Source organism: Hyaena hyaena, unplaced genomic scaffold (assembly GCF_003009895.1).
Source record: "Hyaena hyaena isolate Hyena2069 unplaced genomic scaffold, ASM300989v1 scaffold_170, whole genome shotgun sequence".
NCBI classification, from domain to species: Eukaryota; Metazoa; Chordata; class Mammalia; order Carnivora; family Hyaenidae; genus Hyaena; species Hyaena hyaena.
This window is the reverse complement of record NW_024080802.1, coordinates 546,906-569,931: the sequence shown is the minus strand read 5'-3', so window position 1 is coordinate 569,931 and position 23,026 is coordinate 546,906. Positions and strand designations below refer to the sequence as shown.

Below are 23,026 nucleotides of genomic sequence, written 5' to 3'. Positions count from 1 at the left end.
TGGAAATTAAAATGTGAATTAAAGTTTTAACTTCATTACTCACCTTCAGACTACTTTAGAGATAACTTTTTTTCTAAAGACATAGATTTTTATATGATTTCAAACCTGACATTATTGAGCCATAATTTCAAAAACTAAACATAATTTTCAAAAACTAAAGATTTTGAAAAGTTTGGGCATTGTTTTTCTGTTGTTCCTGGCTTGGCTGAAAGACTTGAGTATAGTTAATGATGACAGATCAGTCAACCTTTGATGGATCTGAAATTACTTAAAAGTGAGCAATGTTCTAGATATATTTAAATTCCCTACTGAAAACTTTCTGGTGGATACTTACATTTCCTTCTATTATAAGTGTACCCCCATGTTTTTATTTATGGTGTGTTCTACAACTCAATAGGATGTTAACAATGTGGAAAGAATATAATGTATTCATTGAAGATATTGGCTTAGGATATAGGGTCTCTTTTTGCATTTTAGCACAGCTATCTACCACCTCCATGACCTTGGACAACTTTCATATCATGCTGGAGTTTTAGTTGTCCTATTTATAAAGTGGAAATAATAATACTTAGTACATAGTATCATTCTGACTCTTCAAAGAGTTAATATACATACAAAGCTTTAGTGGTTGGCATCTCAGCAGCATTTTACAAAAGATGACCTTTTACTTCACTTATTCACTTATTGGCTAACAGTTAAAAACAGGTAGATGCCGAGAGTAGATTGGTGGTTGTCAGGGCCGGAGTGTTGTTGTTCAACATATGTAAAGTTTCACTTACAGAAAATAAGTCAGTTCTAGAGATCTGCTGTAGTTACCAAACCTGTATTGTACTCTGAAACATTTGGTGAGAATCAAAAAATAAGCTCTTTTATTAATAATGGAGTAATGAGAATAGCGTTTCTTATGTTTACTATGGGTCAGGCACTAAGTTCAACCATTTAATTCTTACAACGATTCTATGAAATAAGGTCTATTATTTGTTATCCCATATTTTGGATGAGGAGACTAAGGCAAAAAGTAGTGACTGTCTTGCTTAAGGCTGTGTATCCAGCAAGTCCCAAAGCTGGAATTTGAATGCACTCCTGCTTTTGTTCTCTCAGTAAGTTCTGTACAGCCTTTTGTCATATTACCTATCACACATGATTGTCTCTAGTACATGTCTGTCTCCCTGTACTAGACAAAAATGTCCATGAAAACATAGTCATTTTAAAATAAATTTTGTATGTCCAGAGGTAACGGTACAGAGATGCTCTAACTCTGTATTAATAAATCTTTGCAATGGGAACTCACTTTTCTATACCCCCTCACTGTGTCATTTTCTGTGTGTGAAACTATTCTGGTGTGAGTCCACTTGAGTGCCTCCAGGGATGAGATGGACAAATTCTAACAAGAAATGTAGACAGATCATAGAATCACACTTAGCATCAGGAGCTCCTGAAGGCTGTGGTTTAGGTCACCTTCAGGCTGTACAAGATGGAGTCCAAGGCTGTGGAATGCCTTCTTCTCTGCTGCTCCCTACGACTGAGTGAGAGAAGTCTTTGTCCCAATAAGCACACAGACAAGAATCAGAACAGGCTTGCTTTAAACTCAGTGTGTGATACTAGCAGCTGTGTGATCTCTGACAAGTTCCTACCATTCCTGAGCTAGCTCCCTCATTAACAGTGAAAAGATTAATCCTAATACGCTTACACGGGGGTTGTGGTGGCCAAATGAGAGAATATGAAATGCTGAGCCTTATGGCCCACAAGTAGTACGTTCCCATCAATGTAAAATATTAGTACTATTGCCATCAACCTAATCAACTGTCATAATCTCATCACCCTGAACTGCTGTGGCCTCATCTGTCATAGATTCTCATCTTGCTAACACTGTGTTCCTTGTTCTAGAAATGCATTCCACCACAAAGATTTTGAGTAATGGTGTTAGACCAATATTTTCATCCCGAATATTTAGTTATTTGATGATTTCTATCATGCCAAAGCTTGGTTAATTGTAAATTACAAAAACTGCTTTTTATGAATTATTAAAACTCCAATTTATAAATTGAATTTATGAATTTATAAATTTATGAATTATAAATTCAATTTATATTTGAATACAAAATATGTGTGTATCTCCTGCCTCAAACCTAGCCTTACAGCAAAACTTTCTTTGTGAGTCGTGTGCATTGCCTATGGAATTGGAGCTTGAGAGTGTTGAGGTATGATCAAGTGTACTTAATTCACATCAGCTTTGATGGACCTGACCTTCATTGGTGTGTGGGCCCAGAACCCCAGGGAACTCAGGCTCCTGTGGGGTAGAGCCATCGATAAGTCTGGGGGTGGACTCCTCCTCTTCCTCTTCTTCAGCTTCCTCTGGCTGTGGGGGTGGGGTGAGGAGTTCTCTGTTCCCAGAAGGCATCACTGTGGCTACCTCAATCTGAAAGAGAAACAATTTCCTCAGGAAACCTCAATCATCCTGTGGGACAGGGACACAAATTTTAAACGTATCCATTTTTGCCACAAGAGGTCACTGGTGTTCTGAAGTTCAACACTACAGGCCTGCTCTCCAGGGAGGGCACACATGGTTCTAGTTATCGTGACTGTTCGTTTTAACTGATTTTGTTTCTAGAATCTTACTAATAATTTCCAATGCCCATGGTTTTTTTGGGGGGATTGATTATCTTGCTCTTTCACACATTCTTACATGATTATGTATTTTTTTTAAAAACCTCATTTATTGTTTTCTAAATACATAGCATTGCAAGAATGCATTATTGTTGTGGAAGATTTAAATTAATCCAGAAGTGTGCAGAATAAAATCTCCAAGTCCCGTTCAGCCTGAAGCCCTGACTCTACCCTCTTTGAAGATAATAACCACTAAGAAATTAATGTGTATGCTTCAATCCTTTTCATCCTTGGTTTCCTAGATTCAAATATTAGGTTTACAATTTACACTTCCAATTGTTTTACTGGAAAGTATCCTTTCTAGTAAAATAAAAAATATATATAGATGGAGATATGAAAACTATATGATTTTATCATGATGTGCAATTTCTCATACACTTTCAAATTTATTTGAGTACAAGCATTGCCAACAATATTTGGGTTTGTTAAAATTGACTTTTGTTAGAGTTTTGACAATAGAGGGCATCTATTAAAATTGAAAAAATACTCAAATATTTTTTCAGGGGTTATATGTTAGATTTTACTTGGTTTTCTCTTCTTGCATGTTTTAGGTAATGAGTTACTGCTTTTAAGAACACTGTTTGCATTTAGAATAACCCCTTACTCTCAAATTCCTTCCTGTGTCTCTATGTCTATTCCTTTGTATTACTTAATAAATATCTACCTCCCTGACAATCTTAAAACCTCAGACAGGAAATCTGCTCAAGACAGTCATTAGCAACATGCAGGACCCACTTTGGGGGGCCTACTTTCCTCCTGGGATCCCCAGATCTCAGATTCTCCTTTGACCACTGGATATGGCTGCTTGATTCTTCCCATCTTTCTTCTTTGTTTGCATTTATTAGATAAGAACAAACCCCCACAAATTACCTTTTAACTTATTTAATATCAAATGCTTTGCACAATATTACTTTCATGTATCAAATAAGTATATAATCGGGCCAGATATTCTCAGGATATTTTAGATAGGTGTTTTAGGTAATCATAATATATTTAAAGTAAGATACATTTATTATTTAATGTCGTTTTTAATAAATTTGAATACATGACTTCACAGACGAAAATTAAAATTACTCTTTTAAAGGAGCCCTAAACTGTTTTGTCAGTTCACACGTCTTAGCTGTGTCTCTTTCTGGGTTTCTGTAGAGCCTGTTTATTTCAGCCCTAACTCCCTGTCCTGTAATGATTCCACCGTTTTCTGCCTATCCAAGCCCACTAGATGGTACACTCCGAGTTACATATTTTATCTTTGTAACTCAGGGCTATAGCATAATAGGTGATCCACAAGTACTTATTAAATATAACTTAAAATTGCTTGTCCAAGCTATATCTAATTCACAGCTTTATATTTAATTTTAGAGATTTTACTGATAAGAAACGTGAATGTGTTAATGCTCACTGTGATGCCTTTTAAAGCATGAAATCAAACCCAAAGCAACTCATACTGTATTTGGTGCATTCAGAAGCCATACATGAAGATACTATAACACTTGGCCAGGAATCTCCACTTGAGAAGTTTGGGCGCACTTCCTTAAGCAGGGAGACATACGGTTTCCATCTGCAGGATCAGAATGAAGCAGATTTAGAAGGAGTAGATCTGCAGAGACCAAAAGGAGGCTCCAAGAAGAGCGGAAATTGAGACAGATGTTTCATGGAACGGAGGCAGCCTAAAGGGAGAAACACATTCCAGACACGTCGCCTCGCATCTTTAGCTTTGTAGGAAAAATGTTTGCACATACTTTCTACAGATAATTGTTTTTCCACTGATTTGATGTGAAGCTGTAAGATCTCACTTGCCATCCAATATAATGAGGCAAAAAACAGCTTTTGTGTTTATCAAACCCTGTTTTGTTCATGCTTACTTGCTAATAAAATGTGAATGTTGAACAATTTTGAAGACCAAGGGGAAGGAATGCCTTTTCAGTTCAGCAAAATTACGGGACTATAAACTCAAAGCGCTGTTCCGGGTAAGCTGTTTGCATTGCAGACACATTTATCTTCATTGTTGAATAGAAATGATTTAAGCTTCTTTTTTCCCCCTTTCTTTTGACAATTTTCATACTGTGATATGAAGTTGTGAGGCAATGCATGCCAAAAAATGAGGCCAGGGAGGCATGGCCACCTGGCTTTCCATGTGGCAGACTTTTATGCTTATCCTGCAGAAACCTAAATTTGGGAAGAAACACAAATGGCCAGAAAACATCCTTGCCCCTTTTTCTTAGGCTACAACTGGCAACATTCAAATGCAAATAACTGAGCCTGTGATATAAACCTTTATTCTTCGAGAATGTTCCTCCATTAGTTTTCCTTTTACCTCCTTGTTTTACTCTGACCTGTTTTCTTCTATTGAGTTGTTTTAATCTATTTATTATGTTTACCTGAATTTTGTAAGCGCAATAAATGCAAAAGGTCACTCCTACATATGGTCTTGAACTTAGCCATCACTGTGCTTGCATATCTTCTTTTTTTTTTTTAGTTTATTCATTTATTTTAAGAGAGAGGGTGAGTCAGAGGGAGAGAGGGAGAGAGAGAGAAGCCCAAGCAGTTCCATACTGTCATCATAGAGAGCCTGATGTGGGGCTTGAACCCACAAGCCATGAGACCATGATTTTAGCTGAAATCAAGAGGCGGACGCTTAACCAACTGAGACACCCAGGTGCCCCTATATCTTCTTGACATAGTACCAGCAAGGCACATCTTTGAGTTGACTGGTTTGCAGTAAGCTAGTCCTTTATTTTTATTTTTTATTTTTGAGAGAGAGTGAACACAAGCGGTGGAGAAGGAGGGAGGAGGAGGAGGAAGGGAGAGAGAGAGAGAGAGAGAGAGAGAGAGAGAATCTTAAGCAAGCTTCATGCTCAGCACAGAGCCGGACATGGGGCTTAATCCAACAACTCTGGAACTATGGACTGAGTTGAAATCAAGAGTCAGATGCTCAACCAACCGAGCCACCCAGGCACCCATAAGCTATCTTCTTGTTTACCTGGCTTTAGAACTGTAGATAGTTTATGTCATGGTGGACACAAATTATCTATATAAAAGAGTACATCTGTGTATGTCAGGTTGGAGTGATAATAGTGCCAAAAGAAGTCATCAGTACTGCCTTGGCCTCTGCCCTTTCACAGCTTTGATTCCATGTAAGCAATCCAGCACCCCGATGCAATCTCAGGGAAAAGGTGTCTGAAATAACCCTCAAATGCCTTAGATGAGGTCCCTGCTCCCTAGAGATATAAGGACTCGCAGTAGAAAATGATTCAGTTACATTTCTTGTACCAGATTATGTGTACTGAGACTTTTACCAGCAATATTTACCTCATTATCAATAATATGGCAAAAGATTGCAGACTTTCATTCTCCAGTAATCAGAAGAGGTTTTCACCGAAAAATCTTCCATAAAACTACTCAGCACCATTTTAAGTGATAATATTTGGTTTTAAATAATTTTAATCAAATCTATTTGTCTCATCAACAAGCACATCTAAATGACCTGTAGGACTATATTGCTACCATCGAGACTACTTTATGTATTTGTCTTAATTTCAGAGTAAAAATATGAAAAAAGTAGTGTGTTTGGATACAATAGCCATACTTCTCTTCCTAATTGCCTCTTTTGCCAGGACCCTTGTCAGTACAGACTCTTACTGAATCATTGCTTATACTTGTTTCGGATGATCATGAACCATTTGCTGCTGTTAAGCATGCTTTTTGACCAATAAAACATAATGTGTGTGTGTGCTTTTAACATTTTGATATCTTTTGATCTCAGCACTTTCACTGAAGCTAAGTTTCCAAAGAGGAATGGAATGAAATGTCACCTTTGTGTGATGGAAAGAATGCTGTGAAAGAATTCCAGATACTCGGAATCGATTCCTACCTTCATGAATGAATGAAGAGATCACTGAATGAGTGAATTTGTAAATGATCAGGTTTTGCCATTCTTAATGTTTATCTAATCAACCAGAATGAATGTCTATGCCAAATATTACACTTTAATTATGATCATTATGTCCATTTTCCCAGTCAGTATTATTTTCTAAACATCTATCAACATCATTATTATTTGTTTTCTGTGTCTACCATGATCACTATAGTCTAAGTCACTACCTGTCTTCCCAGGAATGCAGCAATAATCTACTTACAGGAAGTTGGTATCTCTTCCATTATATATTCACTCTGTAATGAGAATAAGCTCTTTAAAAGACAGAACTGATGATTGTCAACCTCTACTTAAAATCTTTAAATGGCTTTTTATTGTTCTTAATGACCGCAAGAACAGTGGCCTGGCAGAAGCATGGTAACGTACTAGTTAAAAGGAAAGATTCGGACTGGGTGAACTTGACTCTGGCCTATCTGAGAGACCTTGGGTGAGTTACTTTTTCTCCTAAACTTCAGTTTCTCTATCTGTAGAATCCTGGTATGTATAGTATATAGTACAGCTATGTTAGGATGAAAATGTTAATACACATAGGAAGTGCCATGGAAATTTATTATTATTTGCTATTTTTTTTTGCTGTTTTTATTTTATGTTTGTTATTATTAAAATAAATTCAAAACTCTTCCCTTTACAAGGTTTTACATGGCTTGGACTCTCTAGTGTTGCCTTCTTCCATTTCATATCAAACTCTGTTCTTTTCCTGCATTCCCCATCTTTAATTTCTTATGTTCCATTTTCTAGAAGACATTTGCATGTACTAGTTGTTCTGCTTGGTATTCCCTCTATCCCTTAACTTCTTTTTCCCCTATTTTATTTTATTTTATTTTATTTGAAACAGCTTTATTGAGCATAGAGTAAATTCTGAAAGACAAAGAAAGCAAAAGCATGTATACACTGAGATCCTTGTTGACTCACTGATATTCACTTAAGAGTGAAGATATAATTGTTCCTATCAGAATACAAAAAATAATGCATATTTTAGCGTACATACTGATAGGGTCAGGGGTAGGGTCACAGTGAAGTCTCCATTCCAAGAAATTGAAGTCGTTTTCAGTTGTTCTCATGATGTAAAACTGCCCTTTAAAATGCACAGGAAGAAAAGACTGTTCCACCCAAGCCTTTGGGAGCAGCTTCCTGACTCTCGACTTATTAGTGATAACAGTATAGCTGAAGAAAAAGCAAAATGAAGAGAGTGGCAGCCTAAAATAATCAAGTTCAAGAAAGTATGATCTGTTATTGTGTGCAGCATTGTTTGGAGGAGAGAAATATTAAATTTGTTGACCATAAGCCATAATCACTAAAGAGATTGTCTCTGGTGGAGAAGTTTTACTGCATCTCACTCATCTTCTGCTAGTTAAAAATAACCGGTATGGACTGAACATTCACTATCTGTGAGAAACTGTTATGTTCTTCCCATTGATTCACATGTTATTACCAGAATGGCTCTTTGTAGAAGGTGCAGTAATTGTGCACATCTAATAGATTTGTAAACTGAGAATGGGAGGTGTCAGGACTAAATAAATTGTCTGAGGTCACACAATGTCTAAGTTGTAAGACCAAGATTTTAATGTAATTAGTCTTGCCACAAGACTGCTTGATTTACTTAATTTTGAATCTGTACTCAGCCAAATAAATTTCTGCTGAATAATCTTGTTTCTTAGGTAACTTCATTCTGAAAAAGAGGGGATCTGGACGAGGAAATCGAGCCTTATCTTCACTGGGAAATAACTTCACATTATACATTCATAAGTGGACTATCTTGTACAGATTTTAAGCCTCATATAATTCTTGCTTGACATCATTTATCAACCTACAATCTGATTTGACTATCACTGATTATGTTAGTCAGTTGCTGATCCTGAAGGCTAAAAACCATATGAAGGCCACATTGCCCTGTGGGAGCACTTGACAGCACAAGTTGAAATTGACAAGTATGAAAAATATCGTATAACATCAATATAAGTGGATTGTAAAATTCAAGCCGCATTTATTATAATTCTAACTTTTGTGAGAAATAAGTATTATGTCAGAATGAAACTTTAGTCTGGCTAAACTTGATGGCTAAGACAATTCCGTGCATTCACCACAGTTTCATTTTCCTCCTGGGCCTTCAGCTAAAGTACATTTTCCACTTTCCTTGAATCTAGATTGGGTCACGCTGCTAATTCTACCCAATTGAATGGGAAAGGAAGTAATGCACCACATCTGGTCCAAATTAATGAAGAGCAAGTATAATTTCTCAATCTGTCAACAGAGGATACTAGTGTGACCTTGAAGGCCCAAAGAGAAGATGGTGAAGCTCTAGCATGAAAGAAGTTTGAATCCCTGAATAACTGCTTGGAGGACAGGAAACCTGTTGACCTGCACTGGATAGTCATGTCAGCAAGATATAACTTTTTATAGTATAAAGCCACTGGGATTTGGAGTTGTTTGTTACAGCTGCTAATGTAACTTGCCTTAATATAGATCTCTTAAATTTTTGTTTTCTTATCCATACCCTAATCATACTGAGGAAACAATTTTTTAACATTGTTATAAGTTGATTTACCTGGAACATATCACTGAGAGGGAGGGAGGCAAACCATGAGAGATTCTTGAATGCTGAGAACAAACTGAGGACTGATAGGGATGGGGGAAAGGGGAAGGGGGGTGATGGGCATGGAGGAGGGCACTTGTGGGGATGAGCACTGGGAGTTATATGGAAACAACTTGACAATAAACTATTAAAAAAAAGAAAACTTAAACGTGTTTTTTTTTTCTTTTTCGTCAGTCTCTCTGATTTCTTTTTTACAAACAACTGTTCTTTGATCTTGCTTTTTTGATGGAGTACTTACTGAAGTAGTGTATTACTACATTTGAGTGAATTCATAATTATTTCAACTTAGTTATTTTTAAAGCTCCAGTATTTTATTAACTAGATTAAATCAGAGTTAATAAATATGTACAATGAATAAATGTCTATAAGTCCAATATCAAAATTAGTTAATGGTTTTCTATTTACTTCAAAAAAGCATAAAATCATATTTGACATTGACTTGCTAGGATGTATTTGTGAAAACAGGTAAATTATTTCATGCTTTTTAAAAATCTATCATAATAGATGGTGATTCATCATAAATTCATTACTCTGAATGGTAATGCTTCTTTGTATTTAATGCAATATTTCAGTGAAAATTTTAATACAAGAGAGATGAGAGCTGATGATTTGAAGGTTTCATTTAATAATATCCTCTCTAGACTATGTCTCTTCTGGGACAACAGTATTTTGTTGTTCCTGTGTTTATTTACTCATTTCCTTTCCTTATTGTCAGAAAGTGGCAATATTCCATTTTTAGTTGCCAGAAAAAAAATTCTACTTTAGTTTTATCTCAGCTTATTAAGGACTCCATTTACCACCATTCTATTAGGCTCCAGAAACTTAATAGATTTTCAATATCTTCATTCTCACAAAATGTATCATCTAGTTCTGATTGAATGTCTCCAAATAATATTGGAAGAGAACTTTGGCAAAGGCTTTAGAAATATTATCTAATAATAAAGTCAGTTCACATTCCCTTTCCCCTTACCGCCCTTGTTCCCCAAGTAAGGATGCCAGAAGGACAGTTTAGTGTAGACTGACATCAGTAATCTCATGAGGATAGGGGGAGAGAGAGAGAGTCAATCACAGTAATTGAAAACAAAGAAGTTGGACTAAAAACCAAGAGATTTGGAACCTTATAAGCTCTAGTGGGTTTTTTTTTTTTTTGGATTAACTTAGTCTTTTTTTAAGTTTTGATCTTTCTTAGCCTAACACGAAGCGAATTTTTCTTTCTAACACAGACTTTATTGGTTCACAAAGTGTAACAAGTCATGCCTTTTAATACTTAGAGATTATCTGTATAAAATTGCTATTGGTGCCATGAACACTCATGGCGATGATGTTGCTGATGATGATGAAGTATAAATTATCAGAGGGTAATAATAGACATTTTGGATAGGAAAACATGTGCACCAGGGAGGACCAGCTATTACGTTTGAAAGAGATAATTATTATGTCAATTTTTTTCTACTGTTTAGTTTCAGTGGTAAAGCCTTAAAAAATTTTACAAATTCAGAAACCTGACTTTATGTTTTAGAGGCCAAATTTGTTTAAAGAAATGAAAAAACTGAACTAAACCAGAATGCTAACTTGAATCCTCTTACTGCCACCAACATATCATCTGTAGCCTCTGTCTCACTTAGAAACTTAATTATGATCAAAGAATCATTGTTGACCATAGCACCAGAGCAAAGGACTATAGGTAAGTCCTCTCTGTAATAGCATAAGGCAGAAGAAGAGCTGTTTTTCAAGGGATCAAAATCTTTAAATTTGTTGACGACCATAAGGTTTTGCTATTAAGTATCATGATTGAATCATCCTGCCAATAGAGGCTGCTAAGTAGTAGTTAATTGCCCTCAAAAATATTTGATTTTATGATCTTCCTTTCTTCTCTCAGTATCAGAATGTACTGATCCTTTCCAATCTCCTTTATCTATATATTATAGATTCAGTAGAGTTTTAGTAGGAGGAGTTCTTTTTGTTTTAAATGTCATGGATTTTATTTCTTTCATATTTAATACTTTAATCAGAGTTTTTGATATCATAACTCCAAAGATAACTTAATATCATACGTAACTTATGAGAAATTTTGATCAAGCCTCAATATCTTATATATATATTTTTTTCTTTGTTCTTCTCATGTTAAGAAATGAAGTGTATACTATATATTTGCATCCATATCATTTACCTCTTTAAAGCCCACATTGAATGTGACCAGAGAGAACGGCATAATGTCGCTGTGATTATCCTTTATATCACTTATTTGCATCTCGTATTGGCTGAGTTGACATCAAAAGCGATTAATTATACAAACTGACGAGTGACGACATTACCAAGTAATTCTTGAACTATTTCCAAGCCTGTGAGTGTGTACCTTAACAAACATGGGGGAAGCCTCTCTATTCCTAGCAAACTCAAGACAAGTTTACCCAGAACATGTCCTATGAGTATTAGAACATATGAATATATGGGGTTGGGGCAGATCTAGTGAAAATTAGGCACATTAAAAGAGAGCTAGGCAGGACAATAACAGGTCAATTTCAATCTCAGGTTAGAAATTAGTATGACGGGAGCACATGGTCAGGGTAGGGTAACCCAACTCAAAAATAGATTTCCAAAAAATCTTTTGAACAATGTTACTTCTGGAAGATTTATAATTTACTATTTTTTAAAAAACTATCCCTAAGTTAGATGTCGCAAGACAAAATCTACAGGAGTATGTTAGAAAAACAAAAGTTTGGACTGGAAAGAAATGAGAAGGCACACACTGTATGGGCACCAAAAATGTATATTAAAATAATTTAGGGAAAAAAAGCCCAGGACCTGACTCACACTTCCCAGCTCAAGGAAGTCAAAGTCACACTTCCCAGTTCAAGTATCTGGGTCTATCCTGAGAGATTCTGACTTCAATAGTCTGAGATGTGGCCTAGGTATTAGGATTTTTAAAACTCTAGCAGTGATTCAAATATGTGACCAAAGTTGAGAACCCCCACAATAAAGGGGAAACATACTTCACTGAATAGGTTGTAGGAGACAGAAGTACTAATTAAGTCCTGGGACTTTGAAACTTTAGTAAATTCTTGATGAGAATGTGGTAGAAGGATTGTTTTTTACTAGACTCCCATGGGCCAGAGGTTTCACAAACATCCATGACTGTTCCAGTTCAAGAATCTGCTGAGGTTGATTCTCCAGCTAAAAAACAAAAAACAAAAAACATGGGGAAGAAGGGAAAGGTGTCTGGGAGGTAAATTTCTTGAATTCCATAGCAGGAAGCCAGGGATAAGACAATGGCAGAGCTTTCAGGGTGGAGAATCCCACTGGCTGACAATTCTTGCTCACAAGATAATCTGTCACTTGAGAGAATACACAATGCAGAATCAGGTGCCAGAAACCCAGGGTTTAGCAGAAAATTAGAAATTCAAAGGCTTTGAGTATACAGAAAGAGGAAGAAGCTTCCCTTGACCAGCCACCATTGTGTGTTTTAAAAAGATGCTGGAAAACAAGAATATCTCAAATGATACTCTAAGAAGAGCCATTATGTTAGAGGATGTTTCTTAGTTCAGTGCTGCTCAAACCACAGGTGCATCAGAATGACAGAGGAGTTAAATTTCTGGTCCCCTCTTGAGTTTCTGATTTCTTAAGTCTGAGTTGGGACCTGAGACTTTGCATTCCTGACCAGCTCCCAGGCGATGCTGATACTGCCAGTTCAGCAACTACATTTTGAGAACAGCTACTCTGAGAATGGTAAAAGCTGTGCCGTAATTTAACTCCTGATGGAAGATTTCTCCAACTGTTTGAGCTCAAAATTTGCAAACTAGGAGCAATAAACATAAGCCGACCAACATCTGGAGGAGGCTAAATCAAGATTTTTTTTCCACCTTCTCATTTTTCTTAGGTAGCTCCAGGTCTCTGTTAGAGTATCTGCCAGCACTATGTACTGGTCTGGGGGAATACACTTTTGCTTGGAGTAATTATTTTTGGAGACTCGGGAGTAACTTGTTCTTTAAATCTGATGGGGGTTAGGATCATTTTTGAGATAATACTGCATGCACATTTACTGCTTCATTCTTTTAAAATGTGAAGGTTGTGGGGGACTGTAATGAACTGATTACAAAGTATGTGCCTTTGAAGGGACTACACCTTTATCTGGAAGTATCTGGAAGAATTCAGCATGTCGTTACTGAAAGAGTCCATCTTGACCCCAGGCAAAATGAAGATGTAGCAAAAAGAATTAGGATAAGAAAGTTTTGGACTGTATATTCTTTGGATTTTTAAATCAAAGTCAAGCAATTCTGATTTTGTACTGTAACCTCTTTGGATTTAAACAAATACAGACTTTAATTTGCAGGAAATGGATGTTAATCTGTAGTCTTTTATTTTTCCACAAAAGCATTATAGAAGTAGGGGTAATATATACAAATTAGTGTTATCTTTGTTTCAGGAATTGTTTTTTTTAATCTTTATCTATATTTTGAGAGAAAGAAAGAGAGAGGCAGAGAGGCAGACAACAGAATCTGAAGCAGGCTCAGGCTCTGAGCTGTCAGCACAGAGCCTGACATGGGGCTCAAATGCAAGAACTGTGAAATCATGACCTGAGCTGAAGTCGGAGGCCTAACTGACTGAGTCACTCAGGCACCCCTGGAGTTGTTTTATTGGAGTATATTTACTCAGCATTTAATTTCATTTCAGAGTCTTTCCTAAGCTGTATTATTAGTGTGGCTTGATATAATTTTAGGTAGAATATGCAACTGAGAGTGAGATTTCAATCTCAGGTACAGAAAGGGCTTTGAGATAAATTCACTGATGCTCTTGGGTTCATTTCAGGGCTTCTGGGATCAAAATCTACATTCTGCCAGAGGATGCCTAAGAATGCTGACTGTCATAAGAATAGGTCTCATAAAGGTGCAAGCATGATTGTCTTAAAAATGGGAAGCTTTCTGTTGAAGGGAAGAGCTATATTGAACTTAATAGTTAAGCCTAATGGCTTGAAGGCCACCATCTTGGGAGGTGGGTGCATCTTCTGTTGGCTCTTTCACTCACTCTTCCTGAAGAAGAATGACTAGGCTAATTGGTGGGTGGGTGAAGATAGGACTGAGTGATTCACCCTCCTTTTTTGGGAGAATTGTTTACCTGTCAAGAATGTACATTGCTCTGTCACTCCATGCACTACAATTTACTGGATCAGGCGCTAATCTGAAGACTGTGGTTAACCACAGTTTTGGGTTAATACCCAAAGCTAGTGGCTTCTTCCATTATTCTTCGTAATGCGTGGTTTAATAATTTAAATGCCCAGCAAAGTCAGATTGGGAAACAAATGTCCTCACCTATGTACTCACTTTGATTAAGATCCTTACTCTTTAAGTCAATTCCTAACTAGTAAGCCCAGGCCTTCAGCAAATAATATTTAAATTACAGGTCTGCTCCTCATTAAAAAAATGAAATCCAGAATGTTATTTGGATTTTCATATTAGCACAGAATAAGGTTTTTGTTAAACAGAATGGAATTTTACATTTATCTTTTTCCAAAATTGTCCCACACAGTTGATAACAAATCTTGAAGCTATCCCTTGTTGTTGGCATTATGTCAACAACTGGTTTCCAAAGGCATTAAAAGGCTCTCATATATTTAGCCTGGGTTACTAACCATGTATTCTTAAGGATTTCATAGACTGGCATGTAGATATCTTAAGTGAGGATTCTTAAGTTGGAATTCTTCTCTGCCTGGTGTGCAAAGTGATTTAGCTGATCCATATTAATTATCTAAAAAAATGTGACCATGAACACTGGCAATGAAAGCTGTATCTTATTTTCTATTTTATCTTGAAAATGGATGAGGAAGAAATGTGTTTGGCAAAGATTGCTCAGTCCCACATTTCTCACAAAGCACTTTCAGTTCACCGGGATTGTCTTACCTCTTGCTCCCTTAAATACTTTGACAGCTAAGACAGATGCTTAGATATTGTGTTAATTACAATCACTTGAAAATTCTTGCTTTTCTGATTCCTAATAATCAAATTACTTAATTTCAGAGGTAAGAAACCTCAATATTGGACACAGCTAAAAAGAAGTAAAGATTAAAGAGAAGGAGAATAATGGAAGCATTTAATGCCAAAGTCTCTCTGGTTTGGCATTAAAACAATCTGGTTTAAATTTTACTCTGAAACTTACTAGCTAAATAACCTTGGGCAAAATTCTGATCTTTGATTGTTAATAATAATAATAACAGAATAAGTTATCATTTCAAAGGATAGTTATGAGAGTTAACTTATGTTTGTGGTCTCATAAATAATGTATAATACAATACAAATGAATCGCTGGCAAAGACTATCAGTGTTCTTTTGTTTCCTATAAGCCTATATGATTGTATTGTTTGTGGCTTTATTTTCTTAAAGTTTGCAAATAGTTTTAAAATAAGATTCAAATAGTTTAACACTGTTTTTAAAAGAAGCATGTGGAAAGTCAATCAGACAACCATATTAAAAACTCATCAGCAAAATTCTTCCCTCCCTTCCTCCAGAGTGTCTTTGGTGAGGAGAGAGAGTGAAGAGGAAGATTAGTTTTTATTTTTTGCCAAATTCTGAAAAGAATGTTTAACTCGGGCTGAGTTTGAATTACTCCTTCCAATAAAAAGTGTTTTATATGCAAACCATAAGTTTGAAACTGAAATATATTGCATAAACCGGCCAAAGTGCGACATCATTCCAAATATAAAGACAAAAGTATTCCATGCTTTATCACCAGAGGAAATAAATAGTAGCAATATTACTAATTAATTGCTTTTTATTCAGAAAATACAAAGACAGTTTTTGAAATGAGCTATCTGCTAGCATTACCAAAGCTCTATACCAATTTATTATATTTAGATAAACTAATTAAAAATATTTTTTATATAGCATTATCTGAAGTGGACATTGATTCTATGAGTAGCTCAAAGTCAATGTGATTCTACTTACGCAATTTCTAGTATTACAGGGCAACAACATTTGTTCTAAAATTATTCTGTATGGCATCATATTACCATGATGGCAACTGAAAACAAACCATTGTTCAACTGTTACTGGGTACACCTGCCTTCACTGAGTTCTTATCCATTTCTACAACTCCACTAAATTTAATTTTCATTCCTTTGATGAATTTTATAGCTTCTTCCTTTATGAAAGCTATTTTTAAAGCTTAATTTATTTATTTCAATAGAGATTTTCATTGGAATTATTTTAAATAATTTAGCTACTTAGTCTCTTGATGAAAGAGAAAATAATGGCCTAATTTTAAGATTAATGGAGAGTAACAGCAAGGACAACATCTCTCACTCAAAAAAAAAAAAACCCTATTGGTCAATTATTACTGATATCCCTTTATTAGTTATTGCCATCCAGAAGGTGTATGTGGCATTTTTAAAAGCTTGCATGCTAATGCTTCAATCTACATGAGGAGATTAGGACTATGGGAAAGTAAAAGTGGGGGAAGTAATAAAAAATGAGGAAAGTGGGGTGCCTGGGTGGCTCAGTCAGTTAAGTGTCCAGCTTCGGCTCAGGTCATGATCTCACGGTTTGTGGGTTTGAGCTCCTAGTCGGGCTCTGTGCTGACAGCCAGCTCAGAGCCTGGAACCTGTTTCAGATTCTGTATCTCCCTCTCTCTCTGACCCTCCCCTGCTCATGCTCTCTGTCTCAGAAATAAATAAAACATTAAATTTTTTTTTTAAATGAGGAAAGGATGAGGCAAAATTTAGGGCCTAAATTTCAGAGCAAAATGACAAGCACAGTTAGTTACAAGATGTAGAGCCTAGAAAATAAGCACATTCCTGAAAATTTGCAACCCATTTGGTCACTGAGGCTGAGAGAAAGGTCTACTCTATATTCTCCTGAAGAGCATTGTATGGCATCATTATAAGTGCCCCCTCATACTGTTCCACATTTAATACAAGCAAGTGCTCCACAAGGCTCTGTGATACAACATTCGTGGTGTTTCTTAAAGATCCATGGATATTGCAGATACAGTTAAGTAAAAGCAATTATATAAGACTAGAGTAAGGCAGTATAGAAGAGGGTAAATCTGATTGGATGGAGCCCAGGAAAGTTTACTGCAAAAATGGAAGTTCATATCCTCCATAAATATTAATACTGCCACCAGGTGCTTTTCTGGGCAAGGGAAATAATTCATGGGTAGGCCAGTGTTTTTATTAGACCTAAGAGAAATGAAAAATCAATAACCCCAAAAGTATACCATGAAAACAGAAACACCAAATACTCACCTTAATCAAAAGCACAGTCTCAGTTTAAATCACTTAAAGAATACCAAATTTTGAACTGTGTTCTGATGAAAACTTTAAGGCAAATTGCAAAATGTTTCCCTGGATTCTAAACCATCCAATATTTATGATTTTATATATCTGTCTATATCTGTATCTATATCATCTATAACTAGATTGGATGGATGGATAGGTAGATAGATAGATGATAGATAGATAGATAGATAGATAGATAGAAATAGAGAGGGAGAGAGATAGCTAGAGGCTATTCCCTGTAACATAGATACACTATGTTGGAGAATGCCTATCTACAATTAATCTTTGAAGTAGTCAGCCTTAAACCATTCTTTCTTACAGTAGTTGGGTAAGTCAACTGTCTCTAAAGGTTACTTCTAGTTTACATTATTCATCCATAGAACAATGCGTTTAGCAGCGTTGGAGCACCAGCATTCAGTTCTACTAAAACAAATATCAAGTTAAAAGGACAATTTGGAAAATGGTAGAAAATGGATGGAGGATAATATAATTTTTTATTAACCTACTGGAAATAATTTTCTGATATGAGAAGATAATATCACCATAATTATATGTCATTAACAACTTTAATCTTAATCATGTTACTTAACTGCTCTTTACCTCAACATTCTCATCTATTCAGTGAAAATAACAATATCGCTTCTCAGTTTTGTTGCGAGTAATGAGATTATGCATGTGACAGGCCTAGAATAGTACTCAGCACATAAGAAGTGCTCAATCAAGGTTAGCTAATATTCATCAGAGAGCAAAATGTTCATATTTTTGTCTAATGGCTTGTAACCAATTCCCACTTGTACCATTAAAGTAAAATAAAAGCTAAGTAAAAGACTGCGAAAAATTTATGTTATACCACCAAATTTATCCAGGATCTACTGGGTAATATAGAGCATTATGATGGAATTTCTGAACCTAAGATCTGCTTCTAAAATAGAATCCAGAAGATCCTGGATATTCTAAATGATCAGAAATCACTTAAGTCAACATTCTGGAATACTATTACTGTATATCATTTTTTAAACTAGAAATTATTTCATTTTTATTTTTTTTTAGTTTAGTGTTTATTTATTTTTTAGAGAGACAGAGTATGAGCAGGGGAGGGACAGAAAGAGGAAGACCACAAACCAAAGCAAGCTCCAGGCTCTGTGCTGACAACTTGAACCCAAGCCTGACACGGGGTTTGAACCCAAGAACTGTGAGATCATGACCTGAGCAGAAGTCAGACGCTTAACCAACTGAACCACACAGGTGCCCCCATGACCCTTTCACTCACTAGGCAGGGAATGAATATACTCCCACTAGTAGAAATCAACAAAGCTCTATTGAGATTCAAACTTTGCGGTTGGAGGGGTGGTGTTTAGCTCATTGCTAGATAAATCACTGGATTCACAAATGCAAGCCTTGCAGCAATAAAAATTCAAATTTGGTTCTCAGAAAAAAATTTATATTATTACATATCATATTAGTTTTCTATGGCTGCAAGGCAAATTGTTATACATTTAGCAGTTTAAATCTATACCCATTTTTTAACTAACAGTTTCTGTGGGTGAGAAGTCCAGGAATGGCCAGACTGAGTACTCTGCTCAGGGTGAAAAAAAAAAAAAAAAAACAAGCCCAAAATCAAGTTAATGCCAGGGCTGTGATCTCATGTATACCTCTGGGTTCCTTCTATCTATAGAACGGTGGTTTCCATATTTTCTCTGGCTGTCAGCTTCTCTCAAAATTTAGAGATTTCCTGCATTCCTTGCTATGTGAAGCCATCCATCTTTAAAGAGAGCCACAAATAGTTTTCCATTCCCCTGAATTTATCTCATGCTTTAAAATTTGTACCTGACTTCAAGACACTGTTTTAAAGGGCTCATTAGTATAGATAGAGCCATCCAATAGAACTTTTTTCTCTAAATTTCACTTGTGCCACATAAAATAACCTAATTACAAGAGTGATATCCCAATATATTTATGATTTTGAGAATTATAGAGGGCATGGACACACCTGGGGATGGGTCATTTAGGGGACATCTTAGATTTCTGCCTACCTCATATGAATCTAAGACCTTAAGGATAAAGCATTCAAAGTCTAGAGAGTCTATTATATTAACCCAAGAAACCAATAAGAAAGAAACTGGCATATATTTTAGAAACACTGTCCAGTTATTCTATAAATTTACAATTTTAAAATATAAGGCTGCCTTTTCTATAGATGAAATAAATTCTAGACTAAGATAGGCAGAATCATACTCTTGGGATTGAAGACATAAAACAAAAGAACCGTATCCTACCATTCTCCATGTGCTTTATTTACCATGAATTTTTTCTTCAACTGTACCTTGTATGGGTATGTTAACAGTGTTCACTCACAAAGTGTCATATAGGAATAAGAACATGTGTAACAACTGTTTTTAATTGATAAAGATTAGATAAACAAGGTTATCAGGAGTTGTCAGAATCTGAATTTCCAAGACTCAAGTCAAGAAATTTGTATCTTGAGTAGCTATATTCTAGAATCCATGCAGGCATGACTGGATTTATTGGCTTTATTTCACATCTTCTTGTAAGGAATTGAATATTAGTTCGTTGTTTATAAAGCAATTTACATTATTAACTTGTTAAGAGCTGAGCTGAAATTCTGAATTTTATTCCTCATGTCCTTTCATTTATTATATTACATTGTTTTTGTATTTTGTTTTTTCACAGGTGGTAGGTGAGTAGATTGGTGAATTGAATTTTGCTACTGGACCAACCTGGTAAAGTTGAAAAATTATGCATAGTTTGTTTTCAAATGTGTTATGTTTTCATTATTGTACAAGCATGTGTATATGTATATATGTATATCACCTATCTATAAACTGGTTTTCTTCATCACAAAAGATTATTCAATGAGGGATGACTTACGTATTTCAGTCAGGAACACAAGATTATTTTGTGGCTCTCTCGAGACAGAGTTGTTAAGGATGCTGAATTTGGCTATGCCAGGGTGAAAATTAAGCATATTTGAATGAAGTAAGGGGATACAATGCCATATATTTGGTACCTTGCAAGAAGGTTGCTCTTCCATAATAAGCAAATACTGAGGAAGGGTTACATATGAAATGATCTTTATAGAGATGCATTTATCAGCTTAAGCTTATTGATGGCACAAAGTACTTCAGAATCTCTTGAGAATGTCTGTGCAGAAAAAGGGATTCTGACATCAAGGAATGGCTTTAAAGAGGTCTACAGATAAAGCTTATCTCCTTCAAAATTTTATCTAGGGCAGCCTTGAGCAGTCCCTAGAACCTACTCCACAGGCCTACTCAAAACAGAGGATTCACTGATGGTACTCACTAACCTCTTTGATTCTATAAGATATCTTTTGGAGGAATGACAAGTACACTTAAAACTAAAATATTTAGCTTGGTAGATAACTGCATATGCATACTGAGTCTTTTTTGTTAATTTTGTAAATGTTTTATTTATTTCTGAGAGAAAGAGAGAGAGAGAGAGAGAGAGCGCAGGGGAGGGTCAGAGAGAGAGGGGGATGCAGAATCTGAAACAGGCTCCAGGCTCTGAGCTGGCAGTCATCACTCGACTCGTGGGGCTCGAACTCACGAACCATGAGATCATGACCTGAGCCAAAGTCAGATGCTTGACTGACTGAGCCACCCAGGCGCCCCCCCTTTTTTTTATATTTATGCAAGATGGGAAAAGGAACAGAGCAGAGAGTTAAGCACTGAAAAAGTTTCTCCTTATATTGTGCACTGATGCATTATATTGGAGATCTAGAGATCATGGACAGCAAGACTAGTGTTAATGACTGTAAACTCTACAGAAAATGCCCTTGACGTAGCAGAAGTCATACAGCAAAATGAATCAAACAGTATATAAAGACTTAGAAAACAGAGTCACAACCAAAAGCGCAGAAGAAAAGTGGTCTTCTGTCAAGCCTAAAACTTTACTAAAAAGAAGGAAAGAGGGAGACAGAGAAGGAGTGGGGTGGGAAGAGAGTGAAGACAAGAGAGAGGAAGATGGAAAGGAAAATAGAGTTGGGAAGAAGATGTAAAAATAATCATATTGCAAAAATCTGATTCTTGAATTTCAGAAGGCAACATAAACAATAATGAGAATGCTTATTCTCTTAATAAAGATATAGCTAAGTTCCATACAATTTAAATATACGCTTTTGTCTAAATATTTTACTTCCCTAATTATCAAAAGTAATTATGCTAAGAAGACTTACACTTGAATGACTGCCCAAAATATGTTTTGACCCTGTAAAGGTGACGTAACTTCCCTTTTGGTTGATTTATGCTTAATTAGTTTTTGTCAATGGTGTACATTAATTACCCTCCAACATTTCAAGGTCTATTTGTGTTTTGATTCAAAAAGTTAGTCTGTATCCTTTAGTTATGTAAAAAGTCTAACATTTAATTAGGAACATGTCATATCAGATTTATGTAATGGGCTGTAACCTTGCCAATGCCTACATTAGCTGAGAGATGATCAGTCATTTAGGAAAGCACATGCACTCTTGCAACATGGTGGAGTTCCAAATCACTGCCCTTTCTTTGCATTCTTATTTTCTTCTAATTTACTTTCCTCTTTTTCTGATGCCCCAAACTTGTCCATCTTCCTCATCATTGCATGCATCCTATTTCCAATCTTCCTTACTGATGGCTTTCTCCTCTAATGTTCTTTGTTCTGATTCGATAGAAACTTCTTTCTGTTATTGTTGTTTTAATTTTGTGAGTAGATATAAAGGAAACGAAGTGAACCATGAGAAAGCAAAAGAGTGTCCCAATGTTATCTTTGAACAGATTGAACGGATTCTGCAGAGAGGGTTCATATGAAATCATTAAGATAGAACATATCTATTTATAAATAAATAACAATTTATTTGAAGTGAGAAAATCTCAACAACTCCTCATACTCATGCTTTTAAAAGTCTCAAGAGAGGGAGGAATCAGTTACCTCTGCTTGACCGATAGGTATGTTTTCATAGTTGTATAAATTATCCAGGTCTTCCAAGGTGGCCTCATAAGTTTCTGAGTCATAGTTGATGGGGTCCAGAGTTGGAGCAGTCACAACGGCATCAAAGATGATGAGTCCCAGAACAAGCCTTGCTAACATTTTCATGTTTCAAGCTTTCCTAGTCAAAAAATATTATCATGTATAAATATTTAATCGATAATAACTTAGGAATAGTTTCCACTAAATAGGAATGATAAATTCACAGTTCGACACTGTGAAACTTAAGCTGGTAGCTTTCTTTACATGGATCATTTATAAACATAACACATGAAATTTTACAGATTCTGAAGACTATTCATAGCAGATGTTCAAATTATTTCACAAACCTGTCCACATTTTCACAGTAGATAGAGTCATTACTGTGAAATTAAGTTTCTTTCATAGAGAAACTCAGGGAAAATGGGATGCAGACATAACTGTGATACACTTGTTCACAAAAGCGTTTGCATTAGAGTTTTACCTTTTACTAAACATTAAGTTTCTTTCATCAACTTTGGGATGCAGGAAGGAGGAGGAGGTGGGGGAGGGGGACTGTAACTGTCATTCCATTTTACAGATGAGG

At 35.8% G+C, this 23,026-nt stretch overlaps 1 protein-coding gene across 1 annotated transcript in view; it reads right to left on the bottom strand.

Annotated features, from left to right (window-relative positions):
* The window catches only part of EPYC (epiphycan), a 33,412-nt gene extending 10,843 nt beyond the window's left edge, over nucleotides 1-22,569 (bottom strand). Inside the window, exons 1-2 of the mRNA XM_039240235.1 lie at nucleotides 22,405-22,569; nucleotides 2,248-2,419 (exon numbers count right to left, since the gene is read on the bottom strand). Coding sequence (XP_039096166.1) covers nucleotides 2,248-2,419; nucleotides 22,405-22,569 — 337 coding nt within the window. The remainder of the gene's footprint in view (nucleotides 1-2,247; nucleotides 2,420-22,404) is intronic.
* Nucleotides 22,570-23,026: the final 457 nt, after the last annotated feature.